This window comes from Amblyomma mixtum, chromosome 10 (assembly GCF_055824585.1).
Source record: "Amblyomma mixtum isolate Tamu chromosome 10, ASM5582458v1, whole genome shotgun sequence".
Taxonomy (NCBI): domain Eukaryota; kingdom Metazoa; phylum Arthropoda; class Arachnida; order Ixodida; family Ixodidae; genus Amblyomma; species Amblyomma mixtum.
Window position 1 is genome coordinate 57,072,078 of NC_143021.1, and position 22,311 is coordinate 57,094,388.

The window sequence follows — 22,311 nt, forward strand, 5'->3', positions numbered from 1 at the left end:
ATGTACACTAGATTGCATTCCACATTATCAATTTTTGTTGGTGAAACATTTTTTTCACATACTGATAAACTTAATGCTGTAGGTAAGACATTGCATTTTTAATATTACAATTCAAATGTTATTTTGCTTTTCGTTCTACAGAGAGATTAGAGTAGTTTAACCAAAGACGGTGTGTATCTTACTGTATTTGTATTGATTTGTAGTACTTGGGTCCGCATATGACGTTTAATTATATTGTGATGAAGAAGAAGTGCCCGCGCGGCAGCGGGACTGCTCTCGGCGAGCGCGCGCTTCCTGTTGGTGCCGTTGGAACCAGTGCCTGTCGGTGAACGCCGTTCCGCGCTTTGTGCTTTGTGTCGAGCTGTGCTTTGTGCGTTGTACCCGAAAAGCCCATTACAAGTGGTGGAGGTGGACTCTGATCCCGTCCTGGAGCTGAGGAACGGCACCGTTACCACCCAAATGCCGAGAGACACAGCCCCGCCGCCACCGCCGCCGCCATCGGTACCGCCAGCACCTGTTATCTGCGCTGGCATGCCTCGGCAGCGAGACCAAGCTGTCTTCAGCGGCACAGGTGACAGTGATGTCGAAGATTGGCTGGCGTTCTACGAGCGGGTAAGCACGCACAACCGCTGGGACGATACCATGAAGCTTAACAACGTTATTTTCTACCTTGTTGACGTCGCCAACCTGTGGTCCCGCAACCATGAAGCAGACATAACCACCTGGTCGGCTTTCAAAACGAGCTTTGCCGAGGTATTTGGCCGTCCTGGCGTGCGCAAGCTCCGCGCTGAGCAGCGCTTGCGTGAGCGGTCGCAGCAGCCAGGTGAGACGTTCACCAGCTACGTGGAAGACGTCGTAGACCTGTGCAAGCGCGTCAATTCTGAGATGACTGAAGCCGATAAGATCCAGCACATTATGAAAGGCATCGACGAGGACGCCTTTCAGATGCTTCTTGCCAGGCAGCCGGACACCGTTGCCTCCGTCATCAGCTTGTGCCAGAGCTACGAGGAGCTGCGCAAGCAACGCGTCCTCGCTCGTCGCCCTATGCGGCAGGCCGAGGTACTATCTGCGGATGCCATGGTCGCTGGAGAACCCCAGTTCATGCAAGAGGTGAAGCGGTTTATCCGTGAGGAAGTTGCACGTCAACTCGCGCTCGTGCATGCGCCCCCAGCTCCGTCACCAGCACTTCCACCGGCCTTACAGCAGAACATCCAGGCACAGGTCGCAGACGCCCTGCAGATCGCGGATGCCGTGCCACCAGTCCCCCAGCAGGCAGTGGCTGCCCCGCTTACCTACGCCGCCGTCCTGTCCCGCCCGGCTCCTCATACCACGGGCAATTTCTCCGACGCCACAGCAGCTCCGCCGCCCTTGGCACCACGACCTGTCTGGCCGTATCGGGTTCCCGCCCCACCATCGTTGCCGCACATGGCGTCGGCCCCCCTCCCCTACGGTCGCCCATGGCGCACTCGGGACAACAGGCCCATTTGTTTTGCCTGTGGCATTGCCGGACATGTCGCTCGCTACTGCCGCAATTACTCTTATTATCCGCCTACTGACGTCATGACGCACTCAGCATACGGACCTCACACGCAGCGGTACCGCATGCAGCCTAGTTCGCCACCATCTGCGTTCACCACCGACAACCAGTCCGCAACGCCGCACCGCTCCCATTCTCCGCGGCGCCGTTCCATCTCTCCGATGCGCCGCCGCGCCAGCCCCAGTGAAGCGGAAAACTAGTGAGCGCAGTTCACGAGGCAAGAGCTGCGCCTTCGGCGAACTTTACAAGGCCTCTGACGTCCCCCGCCAATGTCGTTGATGTAGTAGTAGACGGTGTTGCGACGTGTGCCTTGATAGACACCGGAGCAGCCGTATCAGTTATAGACGCGAAATTTTGCCGCCGCATCAAGAAAGTTCTGACGCCATTCCCTGGTATTTTACTGCGTACTGCTGACGCCCAGCAAATTCAGCCGCTCGCCGCTTGCACTGCACGAGTTGCTATCCAAGACGTCATCTACGCAATTGAGTTGGTGGTACTCTCCTCCTGCTCGCATGACGTCATTCTTGGGTGGGACTTTCTTTCGGACCACTCTGCTGTCGTCGACTGCGCCCGTGCTGAAGTCACACTCTCTGTCCTACCCGACGACTCCACTGCCGAAACCGCTGAGTATCCGGACAAACTTCTCCTTTCCCATGATGTCGAACTTCCTGCTTCCTCGTCCGTTGTAGTCTCCCTGTCCTGTATCTCTCCAGCCGATCCGCCCGACACAGCTGTACTCTGTACTCCCTCGGGATTGTTTGTTCGCCGCAGGAACCTACCGCTTCCCTTCGCTGTCCTCACAATGACTTCTGGCACCGCAACCATGCTCATCAGCAATCATCTGCCCACTCCTTTGACTCTGCTTCGTGGTGAATGCATTGGTTACGTAGCATCGGCTGAACTTCTACAAGTCGTTTACGACGCCCAGGCCGCTCCTACACCGTCGCTCGATGCTCTCACTCCGGCTCCCCTGTCACACCGACCACCCTCTGATGTTCTGTACAGTGCTATCGATGGAGACCTTCATTCGGCCTGCCGTGACCAGCTGTTCGCCCTTTTGTGCGAATTTCGTTCGTCTTTTGATGCGTGCCAAACTCCACTCGGCCGTGCTTCCGCTGTCACCCATACCATCGATACTGGCACCCATCCTCCTCTGCGCCAGCGACCATATCGCGTGTCAGCTTCGGAGCGTCGCGTCATCACCGAGCAAGTGGACGACATGCTGGAGCGCGGGATTATACAGCTCTCGAAGAGCCCATGGTTTTCCCCGGTCGTTCTCGTTCGAAAGAAAGACGGCTCTATCCGATTTTGCGTGGATTATCGACGGCTGAACACTGTAACCCGGAAAGACGTTTATCCTCTGCCGCGCATAGATGACGCCCTCGATTGCCTACAAGGAGCAGAATTTTTTTCGTCACTCGATCTGAGATCTGGTTATTGGCAAATACCCATGGCCGACGATGATCGCGCAAAAACAGCATTCGTCACGCCTGATGGGTTATATGAGTTTAACGTCATGCCATTTGGGCTTTGCAATGCCCCTGCTACATTCGAAAGAATGATGGACAATGTCCTGCGGGGCCTACGCTGGAAGACGTGCCTCTGCTACCTTGACGACGTCGTCGTGTTTTCGGGCGACTTTTCGACGCATCTGACTCGCCTGCGCCAAGTGCTCACTTGTCTCACCACCGCAGGGCTGCAATTGAATTTGAAAAAGTGCCATTTCGGAGCTCGCCAACTGACCATCCTCGGTCACGTCGTCTCTAAACACGGCATCCTTCCGGATCCCGCAAAACTTCGTGCGGTCGCCGAATTTCCGAAGCCGTCCACGCCCAAAGAACTGCGGAGTTTCATCGGTCTATGCTCATATTTTCGCCGCTTCATCCGGAATTTCGCCACCATCATTTCACCTTTGACGCGACTTCAAGCCCAAAATTCCTTGTCGTCGTGGTGCTCCAAATGTGATGATGCTTTCGCTACAATGCGCCGGCTCCTTACTTCACCACCCATACTTCGCCATTACGACCCGGACGCTCCAACCGAGATCCACACGGATGCTAGTGGCATTGGCATTGGTGCTGTGCTGGCACAACGGAAGCCTGGGTTTCATGAATATGTCGTCGCCTATGCCAGCCGCACACTTTCTAAAGCCGAGATCAATTACTCCGTGTCCGAAAAAGAATGTTTGGCCATTTTGTGGGCAATAACCAAATTTCGACCATATCTCTACGGCCGCCCCTTCGACGTAGTCACCGACCACCATGCTTTATGCTGGCTGTCGTCCTTGAAGGATCCATCCGGCCGACTTGGTCGTTGGGCACTGCGACTTCAGGAGTACGACATTCGAGTCATCTACCGTTCCGGACGCAAGCACTCTAACGCCGATGCCCTCTCCCGCTCACCGCTACTTGCCAACGATGCGACAATCTCTAGCATTGGCCCCGTGCTCTCTTCGTTACGCCCTCCAAACATGCATCTGGAGCAGCGCAAAGACGCCTGGATAACCTCTCTCGTGCACATCCTCTCCGCCCGCACTACGTCAGCGCCCTCCCGCTCGCTTCGACGTCAAGCCCGCCATTTCACTTTGCAAGACGGTCTTCTTTATCGCCGGAATTACATGCCAGATGGTCGAAAATGGCTGCTTGTCATACCTCGCCACTTACGTGCTGAAGTCTGCGCATCTTTTCATGCCGAACCCCAGAACGCCCATGCTGGTCTCTTAAAAACGTACACGCGCCTTCGGCACCGGTACTACTGGCGCGGCATGTATACCTTTCTACGAAAGTATATTCGCTCATGCCTTGACTGGCAACGCCGCAAGTCACCACCGCAGCGCCTTTCCGGGCCATTGCAGCCTTTACCTTGTCCTGCCCGTCCGTTTGATCGTGTGGGCATCTACCTTTATGGGCCTCTGCCGCCTTCTACTTCTGGTCACCGCTGGATTCTCGTCGCTGTCGACCATCTTACGCGCTATGCCGAGACGTCCGCTCTTTCGACGGCTACAGCCAGAGAAGTCGCTTTCTTCATTCTTCGCAACATCGTTCTTCGCCACGGTGCTCCCCGCGAGCTTCTCAGCGATCGCGGCCGCGTGTTTTTATCCGACGTTGTTCAGGCGCTTCTACAAGAATGTCGCGTAGTTCACAGAACAAGCACGGCGTACCATCCTCATACGAACGGGCCGTCAGAAAGGTTTAATCGGACGCTCGGTGACATGCTCACTATGTATGTCACTCCCGACCACTCTAACTGGGACCTCGTACTCCCATTTGTGACGTACGCATACAATACCGCCATCCAGTCTACTACAGGGTTTTCGCCATTCTTCCTCCTTTATGGACGCGAACCTACCTGCTTGATTGACACCATTCTCCCCTACCATCCTGACGCATCTGACTGCTCGCCTGCTTCTGAAATCGCCAAGTACGCCGAAGAATGCCGCCAACTATCCCGATCCCTCACGTCTGACGACCAACATCGTCAGAAAGAACGGCGTGATTCTGGTCAACCCTTTGCCCACCTACCCGCCGGCTCCCTTGTTTGGCTCTGGGTCCCTTCTGGTCCTCCTGGCCTGTCGTCCAAGTTCCTCACCAAATATCACGGCCCCTACCGTGTTGTCTGTCAGAGTTCCCCCGTGAACTACGTTGTGGAACCTTTGACACCCTCCTCTGACCACCGCCGCCGTGGCCGTGAAACCGTTCACATCAGCCGCCTCAAGCCCTACCACGAACCCGTGATGTGTACCACGCCGTGAGTAGCCAGGATGGCTCCTCCTTCGCCGGGGGCCATTGTGATGAAGAAGAAGTGCCCGCGCGGCAGCGGGACTGCTCTCGGCGAGCGCGCGCTTCCTGTTGGTGCCGTTGGAACCAGTGCCTGTCGGTGAACGCCGTTCCGCGCTTTGTGCTTTGTGTCGAGCTGTGCTTTGTGCGTTGTACCCGAAAAGCCCATTACAATATGTACACATGTGTTTCCAAGGCTGTCAGGGGGGGGGGGGGGGGGGTCAGAGCCTAGTCAGGCCTCATCCGGGACTTTTGCTGTTGCCTCCTGAGTCAATGTGTATTACATTCCTTCAAATAAAAACGAGAGAAAGAAAATTAATCCAGGAACAAATAGCGCTAATGGCAGCCGGCATAGAGGAAGCAAGAGAAAAACGCCCGACGAAAAAGTTGGATTATAATCACTTGTATCCACTTATCAGGATAAAAATGAAACAAATAACAGAAGCAAGCTGCTGGGGAGGAAACAGGAAGCCAGGAAGCTGGGGGAAGAAGAAAATTGAGGTGGCCATCGAACTACAGTGGGTGGCTTCAAGGGAACACAGAGAATCAAAGAGAGTGGAGTTATCTCAAGAGGAAATAGGCCAAAAATCGGTATCTTACTGACAAAAGAAACATCAGGTGAAGGTAATCGACAAGTTCGCGAAGCAGCTAAAACGTTACCAAGAAAATTCTGGAACCATATAAGCTAGATGGGCAAAACGAATCAAAGAAAAGAGGAACAGATTCAAGATGATGAGGCAAAATGTTTAGAGAGAGACGACGCTCTTAACTACATTACGTAAGTTATATGTAAGTCATTTAGAAACGAAGGTGGGGTGAACTCCCAAAATGAGGGAGCAACACAGGACAGCACAATGGAAAACAGCTTAGAACTGACCAGTCATAACTGTAAAAAGGCGTAAGCGAATATTCCTGCAATTACATCCGCAGGAATAAAAAAAATTCCAATTAAGATGATTAATGAACTTGGCCCAAGAAGCAAGAAAACGCTGACAAAAGAATTGCAGACAGTTATATCAAATAAGCCAGTTCCGCACAGCTGGAGACAGAGTAAAATGAATTTGATTTATAAAGGGAAAGGAGATAAGATGAACATAAAATCCTTCCGTCAGATTACGATAACATCTGTTATATACAGGCTGGATATGCAGGCGGTGAAATCAAAAATGCAGCTATGGGTAGGTAATAGGATACTCGGAGAACTTCAGAATGGGTTCAGAAGGGGTGGGCGCTTAGATGATAGCCTGTTCGTGCTTACCAAATGCGTAGAAATAGCTCAGGCGGAAAACAGACCTCTCTATTTAGCCTTCCTGGACATAAGCGGTGCATACAGCAACGTGAACAGGAAACTCCCGTGGAACATATTTAAAAATTAGGGTATCGGTCATGAGGTAATTGATTTTCTTAAGAAATATACCGAGAGAATAAACCAGAAATTACATGGGAAGGGATAAATTGTACAACATCTGTCAAGGTACAAAAAGGATTAAGACATGGTTGTCCTCTCTCACCGCTGCTAATCATAATTTATAAGGTAAATATGGAAAGAAGGCTACAAAGAAGTAATCTAGGTTGTAATCTGTCGTACAATCTAGGCTGAAAGGTCGTAGAGCAACCGCTCTCGGGCTTGATGTACGCAGATGATTTGTCCTTTTAGAAGATAGCCAGGAAGATTTGTAAACTCTGGTTAATTGTTGTGGAGACGACCGAGACGCTCTAGGTTTCAGTTTTAAACTTTTAGCGCAACTAAGTCAGCTGTGGTGGTTTTCAACGATGCAACTGATAAGGTGCTTACAATAAAAGGCCACGTAATACCCAAAGTAGCCGAATACAGATACGGGATAGGGCTAAACGAAGGGCGAATATACACAAAATAGCATGAACAGTCTGTTAGAACAAAACGGCGAAGTGATGCCGGGATAATAAAACAGAGAGCATTTTGATGGTACAACAAATATGAAGTACTGAGAGGTATCTGGAAAGGAATCATGGTATCTGTGCTCACTTTCTAGAGCGTGGTTCTGTGCATAAGGGCGGAAGTTCAGTCGAGATTAGAAGTGAATCCGAGGGCTTTTGGAAGATTAGTACTAAGAGCCCACTGCAAAACCACAAACGAGGCAGTACAGCGGGATATGGGCTGGGAATCATTCGAAGCACAGGAAGCTCAGAGTAAGATACTGCATGAAGAACGCCTGAGGAAACTGGACGTTAACAGGTGGGCAGCTAACGTATTTAAATACTTATACAGAAAGAGCGTTGACTCAGAGTGGCGGAAAAGAACTAGGATGCTAACCAGTAAGTAGGCCGGACACGAGGACGGAGAAAGAAAATGACTGAAACGACAGGTAAAAACGCGGAAGAAAAAAATCCGATTAATTCAAAGGGAAAAAAGCACAGTGTAGAACTATATCGATGCTGGAAAAGGCAGACCAGGAAGGAATCCTTCTTAGATAGCTCAAGAGATAACTCAAGATAACCCTACTCTTTGAACCTAGGTCAGTGTGTCCTAGAACGCGCTCCTACAAAAAGAATTTTAGAGAAGATAACGACTCATGCATGTGCTGGGTGTGGTGAATCTGTAGAAACCACTTAACAGCTCATACTCAAATATGATGGTATCAATCCGGATGACGATGCAGGCACAGTGAGTCTTCCTGAGGCTCTAGAGTTAAGAAATAACAACGTTCATGTGAATAAATTTGAGTTGGAAGTTAGCAAAAAGCGATTGGAAGATTGATGACTCAAAAGAAGAGAGGTTACATAAGGTTAGAAGTGTAGGAAAACGTATTTAAAGAAAAATGGCGAATTTTAGTAACAATTTACAGCACAGTCAAGCATAGTATCAACCTCCAGTGCCCCGTTTCACTGCCTCGTCCGTCCGTCCATCCGTCCATCCGTCCATCCGCCCATCCGCCCATCCGTCCGTCCGTCCGTCCGTCCGTCCGTCCGTCCGTCCGTCCGTCCGTCCGTCCGTCCGTCCGTCCGTCCGTCCGTCCGTCCGTCCGTCCATCCATCCATCCATCCATCCATCCATCCAGGAGGTTGGAAAAATGAAATATTATCATCATCATCATCATCATTACTACGGCCACTGCAGGGCAAAGGCCTCTCCCATGTCTCTCAAATTAGCCCGGCCCTTTGCCAGTTGTGGCCACCGTATCCCCGCAAACTTTTGAATCTCATCCGCCAACCTAACTTTCTGCCGCCCCCTGCTACGCTTGCCTTCTCTTGGAATCCACTCCTAACCCCTAAATCCTAAAAACCTAACCCCTGAGCCGACACTTTCTATGAAGAAACCGATTAAAACTCGGCCCTCCGTCCCCAGCAGCTGTGGAGGAACTGACCAAGGCGGTGGTCAGACCTGCGACGCAGCGGAGGGTGCTAAGAAAAAAAATTATAGGTTCCATCAATTCGACTGACGCGGAGGAACCGCGAGAACAATATTCTCTACCGTCTCTTCTTTTGTGGTATTGTTCTCTTTGACACACTCAGACTCTAAAGTTTGTGCATTCCATTAGTAGCTCTCCCTTGCCATATTTCTTCGAGTAATTACTCGATTCCTTCTAGACGATGTAAAACTAGAAGTCTACATCACCTAAACATCGAGTCTTCTTTTTACCGTGTAGACACTACTGGATACATTTTCTTGCTGGATGAAATTCCCCGTCCTGCTCATTCTCTTCCTTTGAACTTGCTATTAACGGCTACCTAATTGGTTGGGCCTTTTTCTAGCATTCAGTTTGTATTGTTCATATTGTCTCTTTTATTTGCATAAAGCCGCCGGGGTGTCTCAGTGCTTACGGCGCTGCACCGCTCACCGAATGGAGGCAAAATTCTAGAGGCCCGTATACTTTGAGATATCAGTGCGCGTTAAAGAATCCCAGGTAGTCGAAACATCCTGAACCTTTCACTACGGCGTCTCATAGCCTGATTGGGTCGGCAAAAGCCCATAAACCTTAAAACGTATTTGTCATTGTTTGATTTTTCGTTTATTACGCCTAACGTTCGAAAGCGACTCAGGCTATCAGGAACTACGTAGTGGAAGGCTCCGGATGATTTAGATCACTCGGGGCTCTTTTACAGGCACTGACATCGCACACATAACAGTACATAAGTGTACGCGGGCCTCTAGCAGTTCGCCTCGATCGAAATGCGACAGCCGCGGTCGGGATCGAACCCGTGTCGTTCGGTTCAGCAGTCAAGCACTATAGCCACTGTGCCCCCGCGGCGGCGTGTATTTACCAGTTTGTGTACCTTGTTGAACACTGTGATTTTTCACACCCACTCTGGGAATTACCCAGTAGGTTTCCAGTATGCCAAAGTAAACAAAGTAAATAGAAAACAGCTGTTGGTTGGTTGGCTTATGGGGTTTAACGTCCCAAAGCGACTAAGGCTATGAGAGACGCCGTAGTGGAGGGCTCCGGTAATTTCGACCACCTGGGGTTCTTTAACGTGCACTGACATCGCACAGTACACGGGCCTCGAATTTCTCCTCCAAAGAAATTCAACCGCCGCGGCCGGGATCGAACCCGCGTCTTTCGGGCCAGCAGCCGAGCACCATAGCCACTGAGCCACCGCGGCGGCCTAGAGAAAACAGCTGTGAACAGCTGTGAAAGACTATTTGAAACACTGTGCTGAAGTAAAATCTTTTCCAATTAGCTAGTATAAGTCCAATTAACCAATATTAATTCCAGTATAAGTCGGAAAAAGCTTTGGGAAATGCATCCTGCTGGAGAACGACATTCAAAGCCCAGCCGACGCAAGCCATCCTGTGGTACAGTCACAAGAGCCCTCGGAGGACAACTGCACCCCATCCACAGACAAACAGCCTTACAGAGCGCTTAAACGAGATCATCGTAGACATACTTCCTATCTGTGCCGACGCGGAACACAAGGTATGTGATGTCGTCCTCCGCTATGCCGTCTGCACTTGCGACACGACAGTGCAGAAACCTCCCAGGTCCTTTTCGGTGCGTCCGAGGTAGGGAGGCAGCGGTGGTCCCCAACGCTATGTTCCCAAACGCCACCGAAGAAGACAACCTATACGTCGCCGCAAACCTTCCGCGTGCTGAGGAACCTCGACTAAGGAACAAGGACCAACAGCTCGCTGAAGCATAACGCTACAAACTACGACGACACTTGGCGGCGTACAAGCCAGGTGACAGTCGGGTTGTGAACTGCAGTTCGCCGTCGAGGACTTAGTGAAAAACTGTTAAAGAGACTACAAACAGATATTTACTAAGGTTAGGAAAAGGGCACGAGTTGTCGCTATTCTGTCAGTAATCGCCGCCCCGAAGTAAATTTTTCTACTGCCTTCATTAGAACCGTACATACTGCCGAGAAACATTGATGCTCCTCCTCTTCATTTTAACTCATACATGCCAATTTGTCAGAGAAAAAAAAATCATGAAAAGCGGCCGGGACTGCACCCGCCACCCCTTATTCCGTCCACGTCACTTCGCCATGCCAGCTGAGATGGCTGTCCCGGACTTTACGTCAGCGGGGCAGGGGCAGCTTCGAACGCGCGATGAGTGGTCGCCCAATTCGATTGTGAGCTGCAATTGTTAAAAATCATTTCAGCGTGCTTTTAAAGCATTATTTCTGACTTTACAAGGTACTTAGACGAATAGATGCACTGTACAATAAAGTTGTTCCCGATAGAGTGACAGCATCGCAGCGGCGCCACGCTCGCTGAGAAGTGGTGCAGGTGATGTGCCTGAAACTGTTACGCGCGCTAATATATACTACTCTGTGCATTTTCATCGTGTAAATTTGTTGTCTTAACATACGCACTGATTTAGGCTAGTGTTTGCCGTTTCAGTGTTTACTAGCGGCCCCTTTCGTTTACTTTTAATCATCCGGTGGATGCTTATTTAACCACCGGGTAATGACATGAAGCTTTGCAAACTTTATGCTCAAAGCCGTCGGGAAGTGGATTTATCACTTTGTGGCTCCAGATGTGAACGACACTTATCTGGAATACGATTTTAGGCAGATGACTCTGCTTTGTATGAGAAATTAAGCATGATTCCGACATGAATTCCAAATTAAGCATGATTCCGAAAATGTGCTGACCAGAATTTTACCTTGATGTCAAACATGGCGTATGAATGTATACGTTTCGAAATGAAACATATTCATGTCACTCAAAAACATATAAAGGAAAATACTCAGAACTTTTTAGACAACGAAATTATTTCTGTGGTAAGTCAGAAACAATACACAGATTTATTATTTTGGCTGAGATGTGTCAGGGAACTGCCATGTAGAAAGATTAACACTGAAGGCAGGTTGCTCTTCGAATTTAATAAGAAGAAAATTCGAGCACAGCCCTCAAGACATCAGCGAACTGTTGTATCTAACTTGTTTCTGCGCTGTGAACAAATCAGAATATATTCAAAACCGGCCAGTGTGTTTTGTCCCCCACACCTACTCATTTTGAACGCCGTATTACTTGTATCAAAACGACCTTCGGATGGCCTCTTCTTTCTTCATGATGGCAATTTTTTCGGCGCGATTTTTTATCATACATGCTATACAATCGCCCTGCAGAGAATAAGGACGCCTATCTTTTCCGGCCTAAGTACATATCACAGCAGTGAGATCACCCGAACAAGATTAAAGAAACATTAGCGCGCGCCTCAGTTTTTTCAGATTCATTGTTTTTCCACGCACAATCAGTTTATGGAATCATGTCCTCCGGGTCGAAGCTGTGGCTGCATCAGATTCAGAACTCACAGGAGCGTTAAAGGCTGCCCTTGTTCAAGTCTATTTTCCCGGACCTGTATCTTAATTGTTGTGCGAACCACCCCTGCCCCTTGCCATGTTTTTGATTTTTGGTTTGGTTTGGTTTATGGGGTTTAACGTCGCAAAGCGACTAAGGCTATGAGAGACGCCGTAGTGGAGGGCTCCGGAATTTTCGACCACCAGTAATATTACCGTTTTTTTAAGTGTCCTCTTACGCCATCATTTTGTGTTTGTGTTGCACTGATGTCCATGCCGCGGTATTTCAATTATTACTGCTTTCTCTTTTCTACATAGTGTTCCTTGGCGCCAAAGCAATGAGCACTTTACATAACACCCACTTACTATAGTTCTCGTGCAGGCAAATGTAGGTACGTGTATAAATAAATAAAAATGTTAGATAGTTGTAGTTTCCTTCAGCACCTTATCTTGTTGCTACTTCTTCAGCTCTAAACTGAGGGCCGCCAAAACAGGTGGCGATTCTGCTGTTCGATGAACGCCGAGCACGTTTGTTGCTATCGCTGCCGCAGAGTTTGTTCATTTCTTGCGGGCACAAGTTTGGGCAATAATGGCTTCTTTTTATGTGGCTTATAGCGGCTGAGCACTGCACGCATACTTCCCAGGGAGAGTGATAAAACAGTGTTCAGGAAGGGCGACAGACCAAAGGACACGATGTCTCCACTACCATCAACCACGTGTTTACGAATGTATTTAACAAAAGTTGATGTTGAAGCGCTGAAAACTTACGGAGAATACTTCGTAATCTTCATTCGCTCATGACATATTGCCTAACTGAGGAACTCATTAAAGTAGTTGCTGAGCATGGTTGAGCACCTAGACAAGACAGGACGGTTGGACCAAAAATCGATATGCACAAAACTAAAGTAACGTTCATGCGTCTCAGACACGAAAAGCAGTTTCCTAAAGAGAGCGAAGCATTGCAGTTGATGAGGGCAGACGTTGTAACCACAGATTTGGACAACGAGAGGACGGCAACAAGAAAAATAAAAATTCACAACAATCCACATTCATTCACAGTTAGCGGGCCGCAACTGTCATCGCAATAGCTGACACTCTTAACCAGCACCGCTACTTGGCCCCGCCCTTCACAACAGAGGCATGAGCTGCCAGCTTGCCTGGGCTCCTGGCCATGCTGACGCACCTGGGAATTAGAGCTCTGTCTCCCGAGAGCTCTACTATCGGGACTCAGAAAGGTGACTGGACCAACTCCTTCTCTGCCTCGCTATTATTCCACATACCTTGCGTACCTGCAACATACACGGCAGCTCTATCCCCCTACCACGCACCCTGCTCTTCCTTGCCGATACGCTCCTGTTTTTTTCGGCCCTTGCATACAAACACTTTTCCTACTCCTCTTCTCTACTCTTACCTGCTCCCTACTCTCTGTGCCGATACGTTTGTGCCCTCTTCCTAATTTATAATCCTTCCGAAGCCGTCTCATGCCGCTGAACAGATATGACTGGCATGTGCCGACCTCATGGTCGACACCCATGAGGCCCCGGACAAAGCGCTCCAACCCGGACACATCCAAGTTTCTTCATTCCTTCCCCTCTGCCAATGTTCAGGGGGCGGGCGCGCTATTCAACAAGTGCGGAGAAGGGGAGCAACAAGCCTTGGCGCAAGCTTAAGCCCCGATTCCTACTGAAGTGTAGCAATGTAATAATACTGGGCGGCCGCAGCAGGAGGGCAACGAAGCACGGACCCATCTCCCTGGCTGTGCAGCCGGAGTCGTTGACCCTGTTGCGGAAGGCGTAGCCCTGGTCGATGCACCGGCATATGCTGCGCGTGATGTTCATCTGGCACTCCTCCAGGCAGATCTGCAGAGGAAAGGCATGCCGGTTGGGGATGTTAATTCAGGATTTTTGAGTGACATACGCCAGAACGGCTATTCTAAACATGCAACTGTGGTGAACGACAAAGGCTGCCGTTTGAACAGTATGGTTCAGCTGTTATCGTTAAAGCAGCCATGACACGGGCAGAAACAGAGAGAAGAGCCGCTACTTTAGGATATATACACTTTATTTGGAACACGGGCGCTGGTGCACAGGCGAACCAAGAAAGCAGCGCACGATTAATTTTTAGCTGCGCGTTACCTATGCCCTAAAGTGCGCATCTTCTCAGCCCGACAGTAGCAGTAGAAGTTTTTTATTAAAAATAAAATCAAGGTGGCATGAAAAGGTGGGTACCGGCCGCGGAATTTTCACTCTGCTATGAAAAGCGCCTGAGCCGCAGCCAGCCAAATGCAGAACCGCAGAGAAGTTGGGAAATTCTAATATAGGAGGTTATTTGGTGATCTCAAAATAGACGACGATGGTCACTTGCGTTATCTTAATTTTAGCCCAGGGGTTATATTGCTGGCTACAGGAGTCATCCGGAAAAAGGGCAGTATATTTTATTTAGTTAACTTATCGACTAACACATTCGCTTAGTTTTATAATTCTTATTTTACGGGGTGTGTTGCGTTTGAGGAATCGAAGTTCGTATTCCAACAGCTTGGTCGAGAAAACAGTATCTATAAAAACTTTTTAGCGGCTATTACGAGTACAACAAAAAGAATATAAGACTTGGCACCCTAGGACAGCGGCCGCGAGCCTCTGCCACGTAGATTGCGCCGCCCTCCGCTTTGCGTCGGATAGCTTGCTTCCCCTGGGACCTCGACAGGTGGCCCGGAGATATCGCTGGGAGCGTCAATTCGCTTCGCGGTCTCGCGGTTTTCCTTCGCGTCACAACGCAATGCAGGCTGTCATTGCACTCGCCATCCGACCTCTAGACGACTGTATGGCCATTTTCGTATGCGGAAGTGGCCAAAAAAAAGGTTCACGTCATTTTAACTACTGAATGAACGACGTAAAACAAGCACCTGTCCTTTCGCAATACTTTTTATTTACGGAACTCAGCACAGGCACCTTTGAGGTGACGTTAATTGTAGTCGAACCCACTTTGAAAATGTTTTCAGAGTGACACTTTCTGTGATTGTAGTTCCCGCAAACAACACAACTTTGGCAGCCTGGGAACATGTCCTCCGGATTGTAGGATTTATTTCCTGTTCGGGGGATGAATTACTCTCGAGGTAAAATAGGCATTCAAGACCGGCAACCAAGCTCTCTTGCCACGTTAACAGAACGGATCAAGTTGAGAGTGATGTTCTAGAGGCCTAGATTGCTCGTTGACCATCTACCGGTCAGTGCTGAACACATTTCGCTACAAGAATTGTTTTTATTGCTCGATTGCTGCTGTATACTTGCCTATTTGAGAAATATACTGAATGCAGTGTTCGGAAGCGAAAGTATACTCGACTGGTAGCGATTTTCAGCCCTTGAATTCCGGCAAGAAAAATTTAAAACTTAGAAGGAAATATTCATAACGCATCAAAAAGTATCTGCTGTTTGCTTCCCTTAACTCTGGCATTGTGTCAGGATTCGACCAGAAAACTTAATTTCATAATTTGGTGATATAGCAAAAGTAAGATTTAGGAGGTCACATCTCAACTAAGGAGAGGTATTAGAAGCAAACAGAGCTTTTACAAGTGCTAGAAATGCCTTCCCTCAACCGTAACGCACTTCATATATTGCTATTGGACGGAATTAAGCACCCGCCACAAGACATGTGTTTGCTTTGGTTTATGGGACTTAACGTCCCAAAGCGACTCAGGCTATGAGACACGCCGCAGTGCAGGGCTCCGGAAATTTACACTGGGACCCTGGGATTTACATCGCAGGGCTCCGGAGAAATGCCGGGAGGCCCGAATGTGAAGGAAAGAGAATCAACCAACGAGCACCGCCTTGCTGTTACCTTTGCAACCGCATTGGGCATCAGGCTTCACAGTGCCGTACCCACACCAGTAACAGTCATAGCGTCACCTGTTTCAAGTGCGGGCGAAAGGGACACAAGGCGGATGCGTGCCGCTCAGAGGTAAAGAATAGGCCACAGGCATTGTGCGTCCACTCACCCGCCAAGAACGTTAATGAGGCGAGCATTCGCGATGGCTACCTGGAGCTCAAAAATGGGGATAAAATTCCCGTTGTGAACGCGGTCATGGTGACGCGACCGAAGTTCCTCTTTGAAGGACTGCCGGTGGTGGCTGGAACGTTGGGAGGCAAGAGCATATCTGTATTGTGGGATACCGGATGCAATGCGGCGATCGTGAACCGAGAGCTCATCGACTACGACCAGCTCACAGGAGAGAAGAGGCCAGTTCACTTAGTGGATGAAACCGCTAAGATGCTGCCTGAGGCGCGGGTTCACATCAACTCACCCGTATTTTTCTAGGATTATCACGGCGCTCTGCATGGAGGAGCCGCTGTATGATTTAATTCTCGGAAACGTAGAAGGCGAACGGGCTCCGGATGACCCGAAAGGAGTGGTTAAACAACCGGTCAGCAACGAGCTCGCTATAGAGGAAGTTGCAACAGGTGTAACAAGAGCAAAAGCAAGGGAGCAAAACAATAAGTTCCAAGCGCTCAAAACCCTTGACGCCGCAGTAGAGCCACCCAGGAAGAGTTAAGCAGAGGAGCAAGCAGAGGACCAGTCGCTCAAGCACTGCTTCTCCCAAATTGGCAAGAAACTAACGTGCAGGTATTCGGCAGGCAAAATCGAATTCAAGAAAGAGGATGAGGTACTATACCGAATCTACACCGAGAAAACTGGGCGAATCGTGCGCCAGCTGGTTGTCCCAAAGTGTCATCGCGAAGCGGTGCTTAAAACTGCGCACGACGGGATAATGGCCGGACATTTAGGCGCCCAAAAGACGAAGGACCGGATTTTGGAGGATTTTTTCTGGCCGGATATCAATGCGGACGTGAAGATATTTGTCCCCTCCTGTGACATCTGCCAGAGGACAATCCCGAAGGGCCGGGTCGCCCGGGTGCCGCTAGGGAGGACGCCGCTCGTCGAAACGCCATTCAAAAGTGTGGCCACAGACATCGTGGGCCCAATCCAGCCCCCTTGCAAGGGTGGCATACGCGAGCAGAAAATTTCTGCTCAAGGAAGCAGCATACAGCACAATCGAGAGAGAGTGCTTTGCGTTAGTTTGGGGAATACGGAAGTTTTCCACCTACCTGCACGGGGTGCGTTTCATAGTTCAGACGAACCATCAACCACTGAGCTACATCAAACGAGCGAAACAGCTAAAAAGCAGGGTCCTGCGCTGGAGCTTGCTGCTCCAAGAATATCAGTTCACAGTCGAGCATATATCGGGCAAGGACAACGTCGGTGCTGACTTTCTTAGTAGGCTGTAGACTTGTCACGCGATGTTCATTCGTACTGTTGATTAAGCATTCAAGTACCATGGGGCCAATTTACTCTAACTTGAATGTTGTGCTAGTTTTATGTAAGTGCTTATGTTGTGCAATGCATGTTATTTGTGCACGGGCCTGCTCGCCGACTTCTGTGGGTCTAGAATATTATCCGATAATATTCCGAAAGTGGGGGGCCGTGCCACAGAAGTAGCGGCAGCCTGTAAATTACTTTTATTTGTACATAACTCAGGCGTCCGCATTTCTTTTTATGTGTCTCGGGAAGACCAAGACTACATGCACGCTTTCTCAGTCATTTGGACAACCCCCTCGCACTGCGAAAGTGGAGGCGGCTCAAGGTCGGCCCCGATACTGCCGAAGTCTTGAGCTGACCATTAGCAGGAAAGAAGTTGCGGCGTACGAGACTGGCTTTTTGGTTGAGTTTTACTTTTTTGCGGTTCCAAGGTCACCGAATCCAGAGTCGAAGCCTAGGGCTTCTTTTTAGTTGTGCGTTAATTTTTCCTCCTCAAAGATGGCGGCCATGCAGTGTCAAAGTATTGTAGGCACTATAGTCAAAGTGTACGTGCCTACGTGCTGTTGTTGCGCTTTTTGGTGTTTGCTTTTTCGACGCCGACTCTGTGACGCCGGGAAGGCCTGGCCCGCTAGCGCCCGAGGACTTTGAAAGGGGGCCGTATGGACATGAACTTCAGTCCGCTCGTCGGTGGAGACGCTGCCGCCGCGAACTACCGGGTCTCAGAGCCGTCGCACCGCACCCTCGAAACCGCAAGCTGCTCTGGATGGACGTCGCCTTCGGGGGCCGCACTGATTGCGTATTTGTGGATGGACTCCAGCCGCGCTTCCCGGTTGACTGTATGTTTGTTCCCCTTCTGTACTTTTATCTACTGTAACTAATTGGCCCCTCACTTGTGTTCTGACCTGTGTAGAGATATTCAATGTATAACTTAATTCAGTGTATTTACCCTTACAAAAATGGATATCAACTTTCTTTAGAATTTGTATTAACATTCTATTGACTCCAGTAACCTTGTAGTAACTTTTACATTTTATCAACAATTGTTCATACAACGTTGGTAGAAGTTACTTCTTTGTATGTACTCCTGCGAATAGAAAGTTACTAGAAAATAATTTTTACATTCTATGCACCTTTGTCAATACAAAGTTGGTAGACTGTTACTTCTTTGTATTTACTCCTGTCAATAGAAAGTTACTAGAAAATCTGGGTGCAGTTTGACACGTTGAGAGAAATAAATGAACAAACTGCATGGTGTACGAGGTGATTAACACTATCTTGTTCGCATAATCGTGACCACATCTTACCTGATTGCATGGTGGAATCTGTTGCAGCTAGTCAACAACTTCACTATATCGAAAAGCGACCAACATTATTCGCAGCAAATGCGTTTGGAATGTAATCAGGATATTTGAAAACGTTTTAAAACAGAAGATATATTCCATTTTAATACTTTATGTACTTTACATACTGTTGTGAGCAGAAATACTCTAGAAAGTGACAAAACATTTTTGGTCATGCGAATAGATGCCTCAAATCATGTCTTCAAAGCTATTAAAACAACCTTGAACACGAAACAAACATTACACTCACATTCTCTTAGCCGATCATATTCTATTAACATTCGATGATAGGAAGTTCATACAGTTTCCTTACTGCTTTCTATGTACTGCTGTCAGTAGAAACATACTAGACACCGACAGACCGTTTTATAAATGAGAATAAATGCCTAAATTAATTAAGTACTCTAGCCTAACACGTCAATGCAACTGAAGCAACCTTGAACACGAAACAAACATTTGCAGTCACATTTTCTTAGGGCATATTTTATCAACATTTGTTGATAGAAAGTTCATACAATTTTCTTACTGCTTATATACTGCTGTCAATAGAAATATACTACGAACCGAGAAATCATTTTGGTGATGCGAATAAACAAATAAAAGCCTAAAATAATCAAGTACTCACACTGCTACGTGATTTCCGCAATTGTTTTGTAGAATGTACATTACGTGTCTGTAAAAGTTGCCGCCTTCTTCAATCGAACCTATAAACGTTGTTTCATTGTTGTTACCTCTTAACACGCCTCGGTCTCATTCACTACGTTTGCTTACCGGCTACGCCGGGCATCAATCGGCCACCCCCTCATCGTCCGGACTCGGTGATGACGTCGCGTAGTCACCGAACCCGTGACAACGAGCCTCGAGCAAAGAAACCAATCATGCCATATGCATGAGCTCATTCAAAACTTGTAAAAAGGGCCGTTATTCATTCTGTTTTTAATAATGTTTTAAAGAAGTGTTGCCAGCATAGTATGGGAAAATGCTTTGCGAAACAAGTTGATCGCCTTACGATGGCTGGTTATCCGTCCGATGTCCTAGTGTCAGTGGCAGAAAAGCAGCTGAAAAACCTGAGACCGCGCTACAATAGCAAACCGGTTAGGCAAAGGGAAAGAAGAAAGGCTGTTGTTTTGCATTACCTCCATCAGGTGTCGCAAAACCTCCGGAAAATTGGAAGTAGGGCAGGGGTTGACGTATTATTTTCAGCGCCTGAAAAACTTTCCAGGCTGTGCAAGAAAGTTAACTGCACGACTAACGAACCGCTCAGGTGTAAAGTTAAACACGGGGATCGTTTTGTCCCGTGTCAAGAAGGTGTGGTGTATTCACTGCCCATGTCCTGCGGGAAAAAGTACATCGGGCAGACTGGCCGCTGTCTCAACAAATGGCTAAAAGAGCACAGTGACAATGTCGCACGTGCTGCTACCTCAGGCTACGTAGCAAAACATTGCAGGGGCTGCAGCACAGAAGATGACAGCGACGATAAATGTGAAACTATGTACAGGCAATGCAGTGTCATATGGAAACACCGAGACGCATTAACAAGAGAGATAATAGAAGCTTGTATGATTATAAGATAGCAGGACGACTGCATAAGCGCACCATCAGTGGCATAGTCCCAGAAAGTGACCAAAATATCTAGAATGTGAAATCTGACACGTGCCGGCTAACCGCCGTTCTTGTACCCTTGCGCATGCCTGTAGCTATTCTTGTATGTTTTTTCCTGTTCTGATCGCCAGGTGGTATAGAAACCCTACTGGCCTCGAATAAAATTTCATTGACAGTCAGCGCTGTTGTGTCCTCGTTATGTGCCGTCGTTCCGCTGTAATAATGAATCAATGAATAAAATGACGAAACACTTCCACAGATGAGCAGTCAACGACATTTTTGCGGAGTTTGTCCCAAATAGATATGGCATGCGGAAAGGAAGAGGTGTGATAAACGTTAATTCGACATTTTATTTTTCGCACACTAAAAGCATGATCACAGCGTGCAGATACATAATGTGGCTGCTGAACATACAGTTTTATCAATCCCGGCTTTGCTGAAATGTATTTGAAAGAAGAATTTTAGTTTACTGCGCATGGACCTATCACTCAAAAGTTCCCATCGAAAATATTCCTTTATGGCTCAAACGCCGTGTCCAAAGTCGTAATCACTGGCAACAAAACGGGCTGCACGTTTGTGTACGCGTTCTAAACCATCCGATCATGTAATCATACATTGATCCCACACCACGCGAGCATACTTAACAATAGGTGTAATGTGTGTGAGGTACAACAATTCGTTTATATTTGTTGGAGATTTATTAAGGGACGCCGTAGTAAAGGGCTCTGAAAACTTCGAACACCTGAAGTTTTTTGACCTGCACTGACATTGCACAGTGCACGGTCCTCTAGAATTTCGTCTCCATCGAATTCGGCAGCCGCGCCCGGGATTGAACCTGCGTCTTTCGGGTCAGCAGCCGAGCACCATAAGCACTGAGGCACCGCGCTGGCCTTTCCTTAATGCCTTCGCAGTAGCTGCTCGCTGTCAGTGACTGCCACAAAAAAATAGGAGCCCATGATTCGGTCGTTCAAACTACCACAACCAACGTTGAGTGACCATCTGTGTGGGTGTATATGAAGCCCGTGAAGGTTCGCATCGTCCCAGTATGGGCACTGTGCAGGATGAGATAATAATTGCTGGAGTGCTCTGCTTCATACGTCCGAATCATTTATATAACCCTTTCAGTGACGAATTATTGTATTGTTTGGAGAAAAATTTCATACTTACAGGTTTCAATGTTTTCGTTGTCCAGAGGCTAAAGAAGAAGGTTTCATCTCTCTAGCATAATTATTATGCAATTGCGGTCGCGTGCTCATATGGAGACATCGTGACTGAATCCTGCTTTTCTTAAAAAAACGTATATAATAATTATACGGAAGCACTTTGCAACAAGGAGGCAAAATATTTATTGTAGTGTGTGCGAATGGTGCATGGAAAGGTTCACTGATTGTGGTAAAGGAAAAAACAGTCCTTCTCAGCTGCAATTCACAGAAAAACATCGCATTTCCTGCAGCGGACCCTCGTTTTTGGCGGAACATTTCTCGTATTTGCACCGCTGTGGAAACGGCAACTGAACCTGCTGAGGCCAGTGCTCCTTGCCATCGCACCTAACTGCGTTTGGTGGTGACGGACGAGCATTGTGTGAGCGTCGTGGTGGTGGCTCAGCTGAGTCAACAGTCGGCCGCCCTCTCTTCCTTGGTGCCCCTTTGTTGCACTCAACTAGACTGAGAGCCACATCAGTCTGGAAGGCAAGCATGTCGAGGGCCTTTCTTCTTGGAAGTCCCTGGCTGCTGCCGTCTCGCACATACTCCAGCCATGAGTTGGCCAAAGCCAGTGATGTGAAGTGGCACATTACCCTGACAGGCCATTTTCTCGTTTTGGCTTTCATGGGGTAGAGGGCCATCACAAAGTCCAGCTTGGAATCATTTATATAAAGTCAGCATCTCTGTTCAACTAAACGAAGGACCAGTTATACAGAACCAGCCTCTTCAAATCGGTCGTCCTCAGCAGCTAGCGGAGACTGACATGAGAAGGGCATGAAGAAGAAGGCAGAACACCGACCAAAATAAAAATGAATACTTTA

At 48.4% G+C, this 22,311-nt stretch overlaps 1 protein-coding gene across 1 annotated transcript in view; it reads right to left on the minus strand.

The window, feature by feature from the left end:
* Positions 1–22,311, minus strand: part of LOC149325863 (uncharacterized) — a 267,673-nt gene that overhangs the window by 140,306 nt on the left and 105,056 nt on the right. The window contains exon 8 of the mRNA XM_089562465.1: positions 13,781–13,895. Within this exon, the coding sequence (XP_089418591.1) occupies positions 13,781–13,895 (115 nt within the window). The remainder of the gene's footprint in view (positions 1–13,780; positions 13,896–22,311) is intronic.